The sequence below is a fragment of the Triturus cristatus genome, chromosome 9 (genome assembly GCF_964204655.1).
Source record: "Triturus cristatus chromosome 9, aTriCri1.1, whole genome shotgun sequence".
In the NCBI taxonomy this organism is placed as follows: Eukaryota; Metazoa; Chordata; class Amphibia; order Caudata; family Salamandridae; genus Triturus; species Triturus cristatus.
In genome coordinates, this window is record NC_140592.1 from 1009652677 (window position 1) to 1009671282 (window position 18606).

Below are 18606 nucleotides of genomic sequence, written 5' to 3' on the forward strand. Positions count from 1 at the left end.
GCTAATTCACTTCATCCCTAGGGTAAGCCAAATGTACTGTTGCCTGTCCTCTAGGGTAGGTACCCAAATCTGTTCTTAGTTTGTTAGGACTGCCTATTTTGCTGCTAGTATCAGAACATTTTTGAATTTAATACGGTTTCCACTTTTCCTCCATTTTGTGTCCAGCATCCATCCCTAAAGTATACCCGATGGTTCTCTCAGGATAAGTATATCTGTAATTTCCTCAAACACAAAGAAGAAAATGCTTAGGGTGTATACATTTCCCAGTGCCTTCAAAGACTTCTCTTAAACCTAACTTCAGGGGTAGAGCCTGTACGACTGCTCCATCCCCATTGAAATTGCCATGTAAATTAAGCGGTGTGGGGAAGCTTGACGTATGACTGACTCTACCTCAAGGGCAGCTGAGCTGGAGTTAAGTTGATGCCCAAGAATGTATCTTGTATTTTCTTGGCTCAGCTAAAATATATGGAATTATCATTTCTTACACATTCTATAGTTCAACTAACCCGAGTGGTCCTTAACACTGCAAGCCCGAAGGTGTTAATATATGTGTGGTCAAGAATGATGAGGGAAACATGGAAGTGCCCCAGGCACTCAGTGATGCAAGCATTACTGTTATCCCCAACTAGCACAAAAGGAAGGTATTTTGATATTTTTCCTTGGATACCACTATGGCAGCATGTTGTTCTTTGAAAAGTAATACGTTTTCTCAACTCCGATATGACCTTCTGAAAGTGATGATTCCATATGCTAGTTTTATGAAACTGATTTCTGGTTTTGAGATATTTCGTACCGTGAGATACGGCTAGGAATCACTTTCTCACATATCTGTCTGGAAAGTATGGCGTAAATTACTAGTAGTACCAGAAATACCTTTGATTGGAAAAACAATCAATCATTTTAAGGATGACACACTTATTAGCATCATAATTTTATCATTTGTATACCCTACTTATATATAATGGCATTAAGGTGCATTCCATAGAACTCCATTCACATCAAAACCAAACTAGGGAACAAGGGCATTGACTCTAATAACATATTAGATTCAAATGGTGTTTTTTTTAAGTGGATAAATGCAGTGGAGGTGTATTCAAAATAGGAACTAGCACGATCTATAGATTATAAAGAAGCAAGAAAGTAGCTCAGGAAAAGGCAGAAGAGATAAGGCTTTTGGTGCTTCCTGAATGCAGCGCTGAATGTGGATAATGTGACACAGGGAGTTTTAGGCAGACTTACTGTGTCAGTTACAGATTGCTTCTGGGGAGAGACATTTTGAGAGAGTTGTGACTTCTGAGGCCTTTTTTCCACCTGAGAAGAGAAGTTGTTTACAAGGCTGGTGTCATGGCATTTTATTCTTTTCAACTAACATGAGACCCAACCCCCGGGGTGTCGGGTAATTGGGAAAGCTTGGAGAATGCAGCTTTATATTCACTTAGGCTGCCAGTATTCAGAGAATGCTTGCTCCCTATCCCAGGTATTCAAATAATGCTTATAAGTAAGGGGATGTTTCCTTTTTTTTTTTTTTAAACCTATTTTTATTGCTGTTTTCATATTTCACACATCGTACATCATACAAAGTTATCGAGTAGTGAAGTTAGACTGTACATTCCATGGTGGTACATAATATCTGTATATACTGGTGATACATCAAGTGGGAGCATAAACAACTTACAGATATATCGTGATGAGTGTACCCTGTTGTCTCAGGTTCCAGACATGGCACAGGAACTGGGGTGTAACGGGGCATAACCTAGGGAACGGGCATGGAAGAACCTCTCCAGAATCTCTAGCGAGGGTATGGAACGTCGTATGGGTAAGGCACCACTGTGACTCACGGTTGCCTATCAAATTCGATTCGACCTAAAGCCACGACACCACCCCTGATGCTGGTGTTTGTGTGGAGTTCATGCGGTCGTTATTTCGAGAGATTGGTTGTGTGGGGTCTGTGACTGCGTGTGCAGGGCTGACAATGCGGGCGGGCCGTCTGTTGGATCTGCTCCCGGGGTTAGCTGCTTGAACTGGTATAATAGCATGGCCCATTCCATAAATATTGGGTGTTTGCGGACCCCTCTCACCTCCTCCTCCCGTAAAAGTAAGGGGTTGTTTCCTATGTCCTTTTGAGTCTTTTTTGTTTTAATCTTATGTAATATAATGTAATTAGAATTTACATGGCACACGTCTGCGACACAGATTGTGCTGCTCTGTATAAACTAACTGCTTAGATGCTTTGGTCTTTCCTTCTGATTTGACTTCAGAAGTGTTTGTGAGCATATTATATTGTTTCCAAATGTTACTATATTGAAGGAGACTTTCTTCTCATCAGTATCGAAACACATCAAATTTGTGACCTGTTTTGCATTTACCTTGTTTGACCATTGACAATATTAAATACTTCAATTAAATTTGTTGCATCACTTCAGAATGGCGTTGTGTGAAATCTCTGTACATAGATATTTTTTTAACTAGAAAGGGTATTGAGATATATTAAGATGGAGAAGAAGTGTGAGAAATTGTAGGCAACATTAACACACCAATCAAGTTGAATACTGCTTTCCTCTACTATTATATCGGCCCCAACTGGTCCATATGTCTTTTTGAGGCGTACATTATTTACAGAGATTGTTGCCTACCGGCATTTGCATTTACTGAAACAATCAGTGAATTCTGCGAGGTACCGCAAGAAAATGATGAATAAACTGCAACCCCACGGCAGGCTCTGCTTTCGAAGATGAACAATATTATAGTTAGCAAGGGAACCCTATTTCTTTCTCTCTCACAGAAGAGGCACACTGCAATGCAGGTTTCAGCACTGTGTGTACAGTGGTAATACCAAGCAGATCTAATACTGCTGTAATAATGCAGGAGTGACACATTATTACGCAAAACAAGTGCCTGTTATGTGAAGAAATGGTGAGGCAAACCTGCATGATCAGGAAAAGTAAAGCTCAAGGCAATGTTGGGAGTGTCGTACTATGAAGAAGCAATGCAGAACTTTTGGTATTAAAAGACAAAAAATACTGCGCTGAGCCATCTATGCACAAACTGTACATGTGGCTGGGAACTTGCTGAGCCTAGGCGAAGGGACCAAGGCGCTCTGGGTTCACAATTAGGTTGCATTTTCTAAACAGCAGCGTTGTTGCAATTAATACAGTAATCGTGAAGTGCTCAACTTAATATAAGGGAATTGTCGGAATTGCCTGCGTGCAGATTCTTGCGACCCGCTTTCAGTATCTTTAAACTGTATGTTAAGCGATAATGATACGGGGGCACAGATATCTTCAAGCTGCAAATTGAGACTTACAGATACAAAAAGTAAGATCTATTCTGATGCTGTCAGGAATACAACCGACAGAGAACATCGCGTAGGAACAAGGGACGATCAAGAAAAGAAATATGTCCGAGGATTGTCATGCGCCTTATTAAATGCACGGTCTTTAAACAAACATAAACATGAATTCAGACAATTTGTTGACTCACATGCCCTTGACCGCATCTTTGTTGTGGAAACCTGGGCGAATGAAACATCAGGGCCCGACCTAGTAATAGCTATCCCACCAGGTTTCGCAATAGCCAGGAAGGATTGTTTGCATAAAAAAGGAGGAGGTCTGGCAATAATTTATAGAGATCACTTAAAAGCATCCTTTAAAAACATTTCCACTAATACAGAAACTGAGGTGCTTTCGTTTAAAATAAGTCAACCATATGTATTCATTTAATGGCTTATTAGTGTACTGCCCACCGGGACCCAGAACTACTTTTTTGCAATCTATGGGTCAGCTCCTTGAACACAAGGTGAACACTCAAGACTACACTATTCAAGGTGATTTTAATTTCCACCTAGATAATTGTTCTGATAATGACTCCCTGGTCCTTAAGGACCTGGAGACAAGTGTAAGTCTAGAGCAAATTGTGGAAGGGCCCACTCACAGAGCTGGACATCTTTTGGACGCAGTCTTTACGGACTATCCTTTCTTAAAACATAAGAATAATTTACAACTCCACTGGTCCGATCACTCAGCAGTTATGTTAAACCTCACCTTGCCCCCCCAACAACCCCTAAGCATCACCTAGCTAGAAGTCAAAAAATATATTTATGGCGGCGTATAGATAAAACAGCTTTTACCTCCCACTTGAATCAGAATAAACCCTGTCTCTCCCATGACTCAGAGATAGCAGCTTCAGATTATCATGATTGGATCACCGCAGCTGTACAAGCCACCATTCCTCAGAGAGCAGGGAAAACTAGCAGGACAGCACCCACTGAACCATGGTTCTCTGAGGAACTTAGATAAGCAAGAAAGCTCTGCTGCAGACAATAAAGGTGCTGGCGACAACACTATGATCCTAGGGAGAAAGAATTATACAAGATAAAACTAGCACAATACAAAGAATTAATTCAAAAAAACTAAAATCAGCTACTTCTCAGAAAAAATAGAAGGAGCAAAGAATAGCTCCAAAGAGCTATTTGCGATGGTGCTGAAATTAAGACACCTGCAGAACACTAAACAAAATACCATAGACCAAGCATTTCGCAACAGCCTAGCGTCTTCATTTTGCAATAAAGTGTCCGCTATTTACAATACCTTTGCCTTAAGCTCTGCTAACAATCAGAACTTGCAGGCACCGACAGACACTATAATTCTATCCGCACCAGTGCTCAACCTACATTCAGAACCTGACCCACCCTAATTTGCCTATTTCACAAAAATTTCCTATGAACAAGTCGTAAAACTTCTTTTAGCCACTAAATCAGGCTCCCCGTTGGATCCCTGTCCTCCTAAAGTAATCCATATGATAGTGAAGACAGTTGCTCGCCCACTCTTGGAGGTACTTAATACTACCATTAAATATGGGATGTTTCCCAAAAAGGTGGAAAAAAACATCTATTCTACCCCTGCTAAAAAAAAGTCTAGTCTGGATAAATTTATACCCAGGGAACTACCACCCCATTTCCCGTCTACATCTGCCAGCAAAAATCTTGGAGAAACACATGAGCCAAGAATTAGCAAAATTCATTGAGATTAATCATGTTTTGGATTCCACCCAATATAGTTTTAGAATCGAGCACAATACTGAAATGGCCTTAATTATGGCTACAAAGGAAATAAGACATGCGGTTGACAATGGAGGTTCGGCAGCACTGATATTATTAGACCTGTCAGCCGCCTTTAATACAGTAGATCATGGCACCCTATGAAAGCGGTTTCAAGAGGCAGGGATAGTAGGCCCGGCCATTGCACTCCTCAGTTCTTTTTTGTCAGACCATGAACATTTTGTTGAAGTAGAAGGCTTTAAATCACAGTGCTTCAGGCTTCCATGTGGGGTGCCACAGGGCTCATCTCTGAGCCCTATCCTGTTTAATATCTACGTTGCATGGCTGGCCCGCTTGATCAAAGCCCTTGGCTTCGACTTAGTATCATATGCAGATGATACCCAGATTATTGTATCCATCTCGACCAAAAATCATGACACAGCCCATAACTTCAAGGAATGCATGAGTGGTGTAGGTGTTTGGATGGCAGAAAATTGCCTCAAACTGAACTTAAATAAAACGGAAGTTCTACTCTTCTGCAGAGACACATCGTTCTGGTCCTCAGAATGGTGGCCCATTGAGCTGGGGATCCCTCCCTCCCCAGTCACCAAGGCAAAAAATCTGTGAGTCATCATTGACACCACCTTATCCTTTTCACATCATGCAAAGGTGCTCACCTCGTCAATCTCTTTCACCTTGAAAATCCTGAGGAAAATTCTTCCATTTATCCCATTGGAATTACAGAAAACAGTGGTAGGAGCCTTGGTTCTATCTAAACTCGATTACTGTAATGGGATATTGGTTGGAGTAAACAAATCAGTAGTGGCAACATTGCAGGTACTCCAAAACTCCGCAGCTCGGCTGCTCTTCGGCCTAGCCAAACACTCATTGGCCAGACAGGCTCTCAACACCTTGCACTGGCTGCCTGTGGAGAAGCGAATCAAGTTTAAGGCGCTTTGCATCGCCTTCAAGAGCCTGCATCACCTTGGTCCTGGTTATTTAACAGATCGCTTCCAGTGGCATATTCCAGCACATACACTTCGATCTGCCTCTTTGAAGCTCATGAAAGAACCCAAGTTCCGTATTCTCAGATGGGGTGGTAAAAGCTTTACATGTGTCACATCCAGATGGTGGAATGAGTTGCCAATAAAGTTTAAAAAAACTCCCCTGATCTACTCTCCTTTAGGAAGGGACTTAAAACCTTGCCTTGCTTTATACCGTATAACCTCTCTTAAACAACCGGGTCGTATCATCTCTCGGTCGGTCTATGTGTTGAACTACAAGCGCCTAGACGCCCTTGGGTAGTAGTGCGCTATATAAATAAATACATATCTTAACAGTGGAACACACACCTCTCTGGCTGCAAAAGATCCAGTAGACCACATCGGGATTCAACACTGCTTTGAAGATGCAAGCCTATGCTAGAGTTGTAATATTCCTGCATTGACAATGCATGTCCCTTCTGTAGTGCTGGAGGCACTCCCATGTATTGGGACCATGTGATGACCTTTGACTACCATTGTTTTAATTTAGTTTATTTTATGTGTTTTATTTCCACTTTGCTTTTGCATTTTTTTCTCTTTTAAGCTGCAGAATGAGAGTGTTTTCACAGAGTAGAACAGCTTTGTCAGGAATAGAACGTGTGGGATGTGCATTTGAAAGCATGAGAGAGAGAAAGGTGTGGAATGTACTTTTCTAAGTGTAGTGTTATAGGCAGTGGAGCTCAAAGGTGCATTATTGTATACATTGGGAAATTAAATGTGCGATGGTATAGGCAGTGGTGCACAAATGTAGATTGTGTTGTATATTGGGAAGTTTTATGGAGTTTTTACTATTGGCTTTGACATGCCCTCATGCCATCTCGAATTCTGACTATGTCTAGCTTAAGCTTTGCGCACACAAGCAGGCCCCCCCAGATCACTCAAGTTGTTTAGGCTGTTCACGTTCAAGATTGTATTATGTACTTTTGGAGCTGCTTTCTACTTTTTGAAGTTTCGCTAAGATAAGGGGCTGGAACATGTGGGGGCGCAGTAGAATACGTGAGAACTCCTTTGCCGTTGGAATGCTTGTGGGAGTTTGGGCAACTCCAGTAAGTTTCCTTGGCATAGAGGAGGTCCTCTCTGAAACTTCTAGTGCATTGAGATTATAAAACTGGCGTTTGTTGACTTGGAAAGCGGGATTTTGGACCTGAATGAAGGACGGACACATCTAATTCAGTGTAGCAGTTCTTGCTTCCTGAGCTTCTTGACCCCGGCTAAGATGAAGTTATTGCAGCCGGTGATGTATTTTCTCTGATGTATTCAGTGTATATATCTTTTAATTCTTTCCTTTGATTCCTTGTGTCTAATTATTTGCATTTAACAGTGTTTATTTCTTACAGTGGCCATCCAGCATTATTATCATTATTATCTGCTTGTATTTTATTCCATTTACTTTATTCTATGCATTTAACAGTTGCATTTTCTTATTTGTAAGTGTGCTATTATTGCTTGCACATATATATACACATTTATATGTTGTTTCATTTGACATCTGGGAAAGCCTTTCTGTTGGAGAGTGTTGCACAAATAAAACCCCATGCTTTGTTCTGAAACCTGTCTTTTGATGTGCCTCATTTTATGAGTGAAATCCCTTCTGATGTATTTTCTTGCTTTGCCGTGTGTGTGCCTTGATCTGGGAGAGCTGTATTTTCTATTATTTGGGAGTATGAAGCAATACACCTACCTACCAGTGTAAATTAGAATAGAAATAAAGGAATGCTACCTATACTGTACATCCTGTTCAACATGCCTCCCTGACAGACTTGCATACTCAACTGGCTTTTAGCACTAGAACCATTGGCAGTAGGCAAGTCAGTAACTGGTGAGAGCAAACCAATTATTGTAATAGTTCTATCTCTGCCGTCTTGGGGTAGACTCAGTTGCAAGTTTGGTGAAGCATGACGATTGGTTAACTCTTTATCCCAAGTGCTGGCTTTAAGTTACTTATACGTGCAGTAAAGCTTGATAGAGGGCTGACTTTGTCCTCAGTCTGCTGCATCTGAGTGTAATCAGAAACATGCATTGAATCCTGCCACATTCATCACTTTGCTGCAGCTCTATAGTCTTTTTTAGAAACAGGGAGTCTTTTGTGAAATCTGGCAATTTACATCTGAGAAAGCGTTTCAAAATTATATAAGCCTTACTATTAACTACTGGATTACATTTTTATAATACTCTATTCTCTGAGTGTTGTTTTGGGATTTGGCAAACCAGCTGTGTGAATCAGCCCATGCAAACATTTGAAGACTAAATATAGTTTGGAGGTGATTCTCGAGGAGACAGCGATCCAAAGGAGAACTCAACATGGGCACATTTTCAAACCCACGGATAAAACTAAACTGACATTCAGAGCCTGCTTTGGTTGTTGTATAGATTCCACGGAGGGACCAATATAAATATTGTTGCATTAGCCAATGAATGGCTGCCATTACTACCAATATTAGTTGTAATAGGACCAAGTCTGGCCCGCTGATAGAAGAAGGTGGTGATCAAGACCCTACATTAAGTGTCATAGTCCGATCCAAGTGAAACCGAATGCCTCAGCTCTACGTAGTAACTCATGGAGGCACTGTGAAAAGAAAGAAGGCAGAAGATTCTGAATGGCCAACTAGCTTTTGGGGCCCAAAAAGAGGACCGTCGATAAGAAGCTATTAGCCATCCAGTCTTTCATCCCCCCAAGACAAAACAGCAGAGCTGGAAAAAAAATATGAAGGTATTTTGATCAAATTGATGTCATTGAAACATGATACTAAAGTGGAACTAGGAAGTAGAAGTGAAACTGAGGAGCCATATATGTATGGTGAAGTGTCAGGGAGGATGTTGGCCCCAGGAGGACTGCATATTAATTGTTTTTTTGTTGTTTTAAACTTTATTTACCAGTTTCAGAAGTAACACATTACAATTTACAGCTCCAACACAAATACAGTTGTGGCATTTCTCGTTATAGTACATATGTTTCTGCATTGCAAGGTGTCCGGCCACACTGACTGAATAGTAATTGTTAACGGAATCCTATGTCATACTATACATTACCCCAGGTATGCAAGTCTTGCAATGTTTTACTGATCAGGAAGAAGATGAACTCCATCCTTACCCAGCAATAATTATTCTTGTTTACCAAGGGTCTTGAGCAGTATTGTGTGATGTTGCTTGAGTTATGGTAGGTTCTGTACATATGCATTGCTTTTAATGCTAACACATTGTGGTCTTTCTATACTCTAAGGCTTGCCTATCATGAACCCCACAGAAGTAGTTTTGGGAACAGACAGTAGGGTTTTTAGAAATGATACATAAGCAGCACAACAAAGCTAAACTCCTTGCTGCAACAAAGCTTTGAAAACAAACATTGATGAGCGAAACATGCTGCAAAACAATTAACCACATCAATATAGTGTTGCGTGTTGTAATTGAGCTTAATAGGACTACCACCACAATTTAATTCACTGCAGCTACAGACTTTACGGCTGCTAGGTATGAGTGCAAGGTAAATGCATAGATATTCTATAGAAAACTATACTACAATCCTTGCCGCCACCAAGAAAACAATTTCAGCAAAACAAACATTTTTTACCACGGAGTACTTAATTTACAAACAGTAGCAGAAAAATGTATTTTCCTGCTGACCATAGGGCATTAAAAAAAGGCGTCATGATATACTGAGGGTGGTGAAAAATGAGAGCTTGGCACACTGATATTCATGAAACATTGTGTCCTACTGCTCGGAAGGCAATGAGAATAAGGACTTGCCCCACTTAGCTCAAAGAAAATATTTGCAATATAATTTTATTCTGCTGCTGCAATGAAACCAAAGCTGGCTTTAAATGGCAATATATTAATTGCTAGTGAAAAGTATTCATGTTTAGGATAGTGGAATAGATAATATGAGCAGCAGGTTGATAGTTCGAACCACCTATTGAGATCCCTAATGACACTGGCAGATATTAGTGGCGTTCAATGAGAGGACTGTATTGTAATCGGGTATCGCGTGGGACGTTGTGTCTTGGGGTGATTTGTTCGGTGCTATGTTAATTGTGAAGGAGAAGGCTATAACCTTGTGGCATCTGGATACTGGTATGGTTTAAACCTGTAAATGTGCTTTCCTATGCTCCATACTTTGTTTTTTTTGGTGTCCGGCAAAACTAAATACATGGGATAAAGAGATGGGGGGGGGGGGGGGGGGGGGGGGGAGGGAGATTGTACCTTGATGAAAATGGCCTCCTGGTAGAAGATGACTCCTTGTTGTGTTAAAACTGAAGTTTTGTTAATTTCTTTGTTTAGCTGAAAGAGTCAAAGCGTGCAGTAAACAGCTTGCGAGATTTTGTCGATGATGACGAAGATGAGCTTGGGAAATACAGCTGGACTGGAGAACCTGTGGGAAGTAAGTGAAGAAGCAGTGCTTCTTTAGCGCTCATACCTTGGGGAGAACATCTCTGTGATCAAGCTTAGAATGAGAAATGGCTTCCAATAACAATATAGAAGAATAGGCAGGTGTGAACCTCTACATTGAAAATGGGAGGAGCTATACAAAATGCTTTATAGAGCGGTTAAAACCATGATGGAAGATTAGTCCACTAACTGACAGCAGCCAATACTATGTATTTAGCTCCAGTACATGAAGTCTTAAAATTGAACATTTTAAATGTGTTCCTAAAATTCAAGCTCAGGTGACCTACTTCACTGTATTTTATTCAGAGTGACAATGCCACCACAAGACTACAAGAACTATGTATTTTTAGTAATACTTTTTATCCATTATTTCACACGTTTGTCATGTACTTATGTTTGAAATGAATACATTTTAAATGCACACGCCTTATTAATTATTTGCTTTCTGTGATGTGAAAAGAGCTTACTGAGAAGAGTAATATCTGTATGATGCATGAGGGAGCTGCAAGCCTAGTGCACTTCAGATTAGTATACAGTTTTCATTGTTTAAAGTGCTGAGGACACACACTCTAAAAGACACACCTTGCATACATGAACACACACACGCACAGTTGCACACTCTTGCCCAAAGCTGTTTGCCTTTGGATTTCAATCCACCCTGAAAGGGAATAGTAAAGATCCAAAATGTAGGAGTACTAAAAGTTGCATCTATTGTGATCTGTGTGTAGGATCTGCCTTATGCCCAACACCTGCCCATCTACCCCTCTCGCATCTATCAAAAAGGCTCCCCCCCCACCTATAGGCTGTATTTGCAAAGGACAAACCGGTGGGGAAAGTGCACACCTGTGTGTTGAGGATTATCTCCTCTTTGGGCACTACCAAGCAGTTTGTAGCTAGAACCTTTCTCCAGTCCATTGGCGCACAGGGATACACAGGGCTGAAGCTCGTTAGTTACTTCGCTATTTCCTGAGTATTCCTATGCCAAAATGTAGTGGAGCTCTTAGGCTACACAACAGTGTGTGTATATATACATGATTAACCCTACAGCTTTCTGTTGGTTAGCAATACCACGGTTGGCTCATGCGCATCATAATGAACTTTGATATGCATGATAAAGATGCCACAAGACCTGGCATAGAGGTTGGTACAAAAAACCATTGTTCATACATATTCTTGAAGCTCCTTTAATGTACAAATACATTTGTACCAGGATTGCTACCAGATGGTTTCTTCCATAGGAGGGTGACTAGCGAACTATTCTGGAGTGAAGGTACCAAACTTTCCCTAAAATGTATTTATGATATTCTTAATCAGAGGGTCATAAGTGTTAATGTATACTGTGTCTAAAGAATTAGGGCACTCATTGAAAGAACAAATAAAGCCCATGAATGTGTTCTTTATCTGCTTCTTTGCTCCCAGGGATATTGCTGCAATCTATGACTGTAAGGAGTCTGAATGTTGAAACTAATACTCTGTGTCTGCAGGCATTACCTGGTCAATCAAAGAGACTGCCTCAAACAGTCGATCGACAGCAGAGGTACGAAACCAGGATCCAACAAAAGGCCAAAATGGAAACTCTTCATACCCATTCCCGAGACAAGCATCAACCTACTCCATCAGCAACTTGTTCAAAGGTAAAATGAATGCTTAAAAGGGGTGCATTTTATGTAAAAGACATTTGACTCCTTGGTGCATGAAGGGAAGAAGGGAGAGAATTAAAGGAATGTTGTAAGCCCTGTTTAAATGTTTATACTGATGGTGCAGAGAATGAAGAAAACTGTAGCTTTACTAAATTTCAGGCCCTTGTCTTGAAAAGTAATCCTCAATTAAATTACATCAATGTAAACAAGACTCCCCCCCCCCCCCCATTATGGAAAAGGTAAGCAATTAATTCAGGGATAATTTTATTGGCAAGAATGAGAGAACAAGTTGCAAATGCATTTAACATATAGTATGAGTGAGAGACATGCTGATATCCCATTACATCTTAGTCTTTTCTAATGTTGCTAGCATTTAAGTGCTTTTTTTAATAACACATTTTATTGAAAGTTTTGCGGCAAGATACATAATTTCCCAAAACAATGATCGCGTACAGACAATGACATTGCAGGAATTGACATCAGTATAGCCAAACTGCATGGAATTACAATGATAATCCATAATAGTTACACCATTTCCCCCGTCTTCGGTCATGCTTCTGAGGACAACCACGAGCCACACAAACAGGCTTTACCTGATGCACACACCAGTCCACCACCTTATACCATCACCTGATAGTTGGTGGAGCTTGCTGCTTCCAGGCATGGGCTATGTCCCTTTTGGCAGCCAGGCATGCCACCCCCAAAAAGGCCCGCTCTGCCCGAGGGCCCCCAAAGTCCTCCACTAGCCCAACAGTACATTACGAGGGATGAGTTCCACTGTGCAGCCCGGGACAGAAGAAAGTTCCCGAACCACATAGGGGTGTGGAATTTAATAAAATATCTACGTGTCCATGAGGCAGGTTGCTTCATAAATCTACTTGTCCTGTAAAAAAATCTACTTGTCCCTTTCGTGCCATGTAATGCAGCAACAAATGATGGCAGCAATCTCATTATATAAGAGTTCTGATATAGCCTATCTGATTACGCTAGGGATCATACCCTAGTAGAGTTTGAATACTAGCAATTCCCTTATGTTGTCACATTTCTGCAGATCTACATACTGGGGTTGAAGATAGTGGTAAGCAGTAGTTCCATGGTTGGAATGCCCTTTTGAGTCGTTGCAAACCTACTACGTTGCATGTTTTAAGTGTTTTCACCAACTTTTCCCTAATCTTTTCCCATACTGAGAAAGGTTGGAAATCTATACCCGACAATGGCTGACGTAAAACTTCTTCCAGGGTTGGGGAAAAAGTGGTTGGAGGGAAAGTGTACTTACGAATACTCAGATTTTCGCATGAGCAAATCTACACATGAATATTTGCTTATGCTAAAATGCAGTTCTCAAATATTTTCTAGGAGTACTATTTCTTGGCCTACGTCTGTAAATTCTTGTGAATTCACGAAAGCCGTATATCTGCACTTAATGCAAGGAGATATACAATGGGTGCACTTTTGAGATTTCCTTTAATAATTGGGCATCCTAATTAGGTCTGGCGTTCACCATGGCCTTTTGTGTTGATTAAACTTCTGTCTCTCTCTGTCTATAGGCTGGCTTCACTGCAAGAGACCGCATTCTGCTCTTTCACAAAGAGCATAATATCAGCACCCAAAATAGTTTTGTTCAGTGCCAGGAACTACTGTGGCAATGTGTGCTTTTTGAGTCCCCAAACAATTTTTGCTTTTGCCAATGGTTGTTATAATGGTGAGGGCCAGGCAACTCCCACACCAAAAAGATTTTACAAAAACCATGCCAAAACAAGTGATGCATTTGCAAAATTAAAAGGCTGACCACCAATTTCAGACCCACTGGCTTTGCCAATGCTTTTTATTTTTGTTTCCCATAATCCTATTGAAACTGGTTACACTGATTTTCCATTATGAATATTTTTGAAAAATACTAGCATACATCAACACATTTTACTAAATGATACTGCAAAGAAAGGGTACATTTTACAGTAGTTTAGCAAAATGTTTTATTTCCTACTTGCATTTTTTTGTGAACATTTAATTTTGAAAGCAAAGAATTGTCAAACTTGCTTTCAAGCTCCTGCTAATATTTGCATCTAATCACAGAGCATTCTGGGAGCATTATACATAGTCTCATATTGCTAAACTTTGAAAACGTGTGTACACATTTCTATACTGGAACCACTGTCGGTAGTGCAGTCTGAGCTTACAACATTTACTTAGAGCGCTCACCCTAATAATAATGGCTTTTCAATAATGAACCATAAATACAAGTTTGAACAGCATTAACACATGGACACAAATATTGCCTTAACTGCAGAAAATGCCCTTCTCTGTACTATAATATGGTACTGTAAACTGGCAGGCTGTTGGGTGTTGCATCTACTTGTCCCAAGGACACACTACACATGAAAACTTGTTGCCTTTGACCCCAAACAATATGTCCTGGGCGTCGGGCTATAGGAATTCCACATCCCTGGCCACACCCTCCCAGTAGGGCCCCAGCACTGGACAGTCACATGCCATATGAAACAAGTCAGCTGCTGGAAGCGCACACCATGTGCACTCAGCAGGGGCATTGGGGGAGAAGCACTGCAAACGGTGGGGGGTGAGGTATGTGTCGCGTAGATAATTCAATTGGACCATTCGCAGTCACGATAAAATCGTTAACTCACAGAGTACCATGCAAGCCTCCCGCCATTCATCTTCATCCAGGTCTCCCGCACCGCAGCTGTAAAGGAGTTCAAAAGATAGGGACATAGAATGTCTCAGAAGCACTTGGAGTATTCAGCTGGATGCCTGTTGGGCCGGACATCTTTCCGGATTGCAGTGCTGCTACCGCTGCCTGTACCTCCTCCAGCTGCAAGTCCTGATCCAGTTCCCAAGCCAAAGCAGCCAGTATGGAAAGCAGCTGTATGTCATTGAGAAGCCGGTTCGCTACTACAGCAGCGGTGGACGGCGTGTGTATTGAATACACCCCCAGTAGAAATCAGAGAAGGTCTGGGCTATGGCGGGTGATTCCTCCCAGAGGTGCCACGATGAGTTCCGAATCGCCGATACCACCCTTCTGAGATGTCACGAGTCACCAGCCAGTACTGTAGTTTGCCCGATTTGTCACCGGACGGGTATACGTTCTGCATGGAGGCCAGCACTGCTTGTCCTCCTCTGCAACCCACCCCGGCTCTAGACAGAGAAACATACGGCCACCACATTGTTATGATCAGTTATCTCCCACGTTCAGGAGAAGACGATTTTGAGGAATGCAGTGCCAACCAGTCAAGGCGGTATGGAAAGCTGGGAAAAGGCATTTAGGTACATTTCTGTGGATCGGAAAAACATGGGAGTGTCTGATACGTTTTCATTCGATGTTGGTGAGGGTGGGAGCAAGGTAACCCTCCCCTGGGGCCAAGATGGAGCCCTCCCTGGCCACATCCCACCCCACCAGGAACCTCTGGAAACGGGAACGATTTCCCCTCTGCCGACGACTCTGCTGTGCCTGAGCACGCTCCACTGAGTGGAGCTGCCCAGGTGAAGGCGTAGCAGCCGCCGCTCCGTCGCCCATTCCCAGGTCTGTTCTGGCATATCGAAAAAGATTACTAGATTGAAAGATGACTTTAAGGCGAGCAGGGAAAAGGAGCATGTAATGCAGGTTGAGTGCCTGCAGCGTCGGCACTGCTGCACCGCCGTGGTGTAATCGGGAAAGATAAGGACTCTAGAGTTGGAAAACTGCAAGTCTGGTTGAGAGAGAGCTTCCTGCAGGATGACATCCCATTGCCTGAAGTTTAGAAGTCGCAGGATCAGAGGTCGAGGAGGGGCTCCAGATGGGGGCTTTAGCGCCAGGGAGCGATGCGCTCTCTCTATGACAAAGAAAGCAGACCGTTTATTCCCAGGGACCCATGATTTGAACCAGTCTTCCAGTGCCCCGGCAAGCCCCTGCTGCCCCAAGGACTCCAGAAGGCCTATAAGTCTGAGGTTATTATGCAGTGACTTATTTTCGGCGTCTTCTGCACCGTCCCTCACCACTGACAGAGAGGCAGACATTTTAGACATCTGGGTTTCAAGAGAATCGATGTAATCTTTTGCCATGTACACTTGATTCTCCACCTCCGTCGTTCTGTCCACCACGTTGCGCAGATCGTGGTGCAGCAGAGAGAGGTCGACACGCAGACTGTCTGCTTTAGTTTCAATTGCTTCCCTTGAGTCTTGAATGGCCTTGAGGATCAACACCAGGTCTGCCGACCCTTGCTGTACTGGAGCAAGCGCTCACGCCGCCAGTTCATCTGCGTCCCCCCTGAGGTCAGGTGGTGGGCCGTGTACTGGTCCATCTAGGTTTGGACCGAGGTTTGCGGTGGCACCTTCCCGCGCCCCATTCTCCCGAGAGCCCACGGGGCCAGTGGTTCATCAGAGGCAGAAAGGCCCGCTACCAACTTTGGGGGTTCCCAGGCACCACACAGAAAAACCACAGCTCGCACCCTGTCCCACTTGCCAAGCGGATTCTCACTGGGTAGGAAAGAAAGGCCCAGGCAGGCAGGACTGCAGGGTACATAGTGCAGATGGCTGGGGGGAGGAATAAGGAACACAAGTAGGGCTCACCTTAGTCTCCGACTAGACCTCTACCCGCCAGAGTGTCTCGCTGCCCCCCGGCACTATGAAATGAGGGTTCCCATGCCCCAGCCGGCTACACACCAGATTTCGCTTCTCCACATCGATCAATGGTGTCACATTTGAACTCCGGAGCCTGCCCAGGCACTGCACTCTAGTCCCTGGGGGCAGCTGGGCCTCAACAGACACATTGTCGCTGCCCCAGAGCAGACAGGTCCACCCCAGTTTCTCAGGCCTTTGGGGTTACCTTCAGGGACCTCGCCGCAGGACTCTCCGCAGCCTCTCAACTCGGGCTCCAGATAGGGGGCAGCATATAGGCCCAGCATTCATTTCAGTGTTGCAGGCGCTGGATCTAACCGGGTAGGCCATCGCCCACCTCCCAGCGCCGGTTCCAACGGTGCACCGCAACTTGCACTGTGTCGTCTCGATGCCTGTCGGCACACCCCCGGACAGCGGATGGGGGAGGGTCCCCTATGTCACCACCAGGCCAGCAGCCAGGAAGTCTGTGGTTGTGGGCCCCAGGGTGCAGGTCAAGTGGGCCGTCCTCCTCTGCACCGGCCTGTCGGCTGTGGTGCAGTTCCACATGGAGCGCCCAGGGGGAGGTGGGAGGGTAGGCCCCTGTTGATCCGATGGCGTGTGTCTCCCTATCGACGTGGGGGTACCGCAGTGTCGGGCAACACCAGCAAGGCAGGCCCCCGCAGCAGCTGCCGTATACTCCCAAGCAGCTCAGTCCAGCCTCAGGTCACCGCAGTCCCAGGACCTGTGCCACAGTCCCAGCGGGGCAGCCGTGCCAACAAGCAGAGCCCGTCTCTGCTACTCCACTCGCTGTCGCCCTTCGCGGGTGGTGGGGGGGCACTCCAGAGTCCAATGGGAGCGGGCCAGCGGCTCCGGCCATCACGGATCACCCATAATGGTGAGCCACTCTGCCCACGTTGCACAGCAGGCTGCAATCAGGATACAGTCAGTTGGAAGGCCTCCACCACAGTCATATTCACAACCCCCTCCACCAGAATCTCCCGCTAGGTCAGTCTATTCCTTCTTTAACCCAGGGAGCCCTTATGGGGAGGAAGATCCCTTATGACCAGCTGTGCGGTCAGGGTAAGGGGATGACCCCTGGTACGAATGCACAGTCAACCCTGCAGAGGATCCAGACCTTTAGCCTTACCCAGGCAACCGATCTCCACCTGTAGATAGCACTGCTTATCATGTGGTCATCCAAAAAAGCGGCCTGCTGCCATAAAGTTGACATGCATGTCCTACAAGAAGAGGAAGTCCTTTTGGTAGTGACCCTCTCTAAGACAGAACAGACTGTCCAGTTCCTCCCATTCCTCGAGGGTATGATTTAGTCAGCCTCTCACAACTTCAAGTTTAAATACTTTTTTTTTGCATTTGCAATGCCAGCTTGATAGTTCTTATCAATTTAGCCATACAAATAATACAATCGAACCGAAGAAAGTAACAAGAACAGACCAACAATGTTCCCCTCTGTCCCGCACCCTGGCCCCTTCTACATACCTCCTCCCCAATATCCACCCCCTCCCACATCTGCTTTACGTTTTTATAAAATCCACAAATGCCGTGATCACCTTCCTGTGGTTCCTCAATGTTACTCAAACTGTGAGTTTGCTAGGTCAATGTACTTTTTGCAAATTTCATTATAACAAACTCCAAGTTTGGAATTGTCTAATATCTTTAACACCCGGAGTCGTTTGGGGCAAGAGAGTTCTCTATAGTCCGTGCTAGAATCTAACATGATTCCATTAATTGGAAAAGTCTTTCTCTTCCCACGTGCTGTTTTTGAGAGTTTTTCCTTGCCTAAAACCCACCATAAATTTTCTACTCACTTGTGTTCTGAGGGGGGTGATTGTTGTCCCCATAGCCCAAAGATTGTTTGCTTAGCTGCCAGGAGCAGGTGTGAGAGGAGCCTACCATTTTG

General features: G+C 43.6%; 1 protein-coding gene across 2 annotated transcripts in view; it reads left to right on the top strand.

Annotated features, from left to right (window-relative positions):
* VIPAS39 (VPS33B interacting protein, apical-basolateral polarity regulator, spe-39 homolog) overlaps positions 1-18606 on the top strand; it is a 360975-nt gene that overhangs the window by 23953 nt on the left and 318416 nt on the right. For both annotated transcript variants that reach the window (XM_085626643.1, XM_085626644.1), the window contains exons 3-4: positions 10354-10453; positions 11946-12095. In XM_085626643.1, the coding sequence (XP_085482769.1) occupies positions 10354-10453; positions 11946-12095 (250 nt within the window). The remainder of the gene's footprint in view (positions 1-10353; positions 10454-11945; positions 12096-18606) is intronic.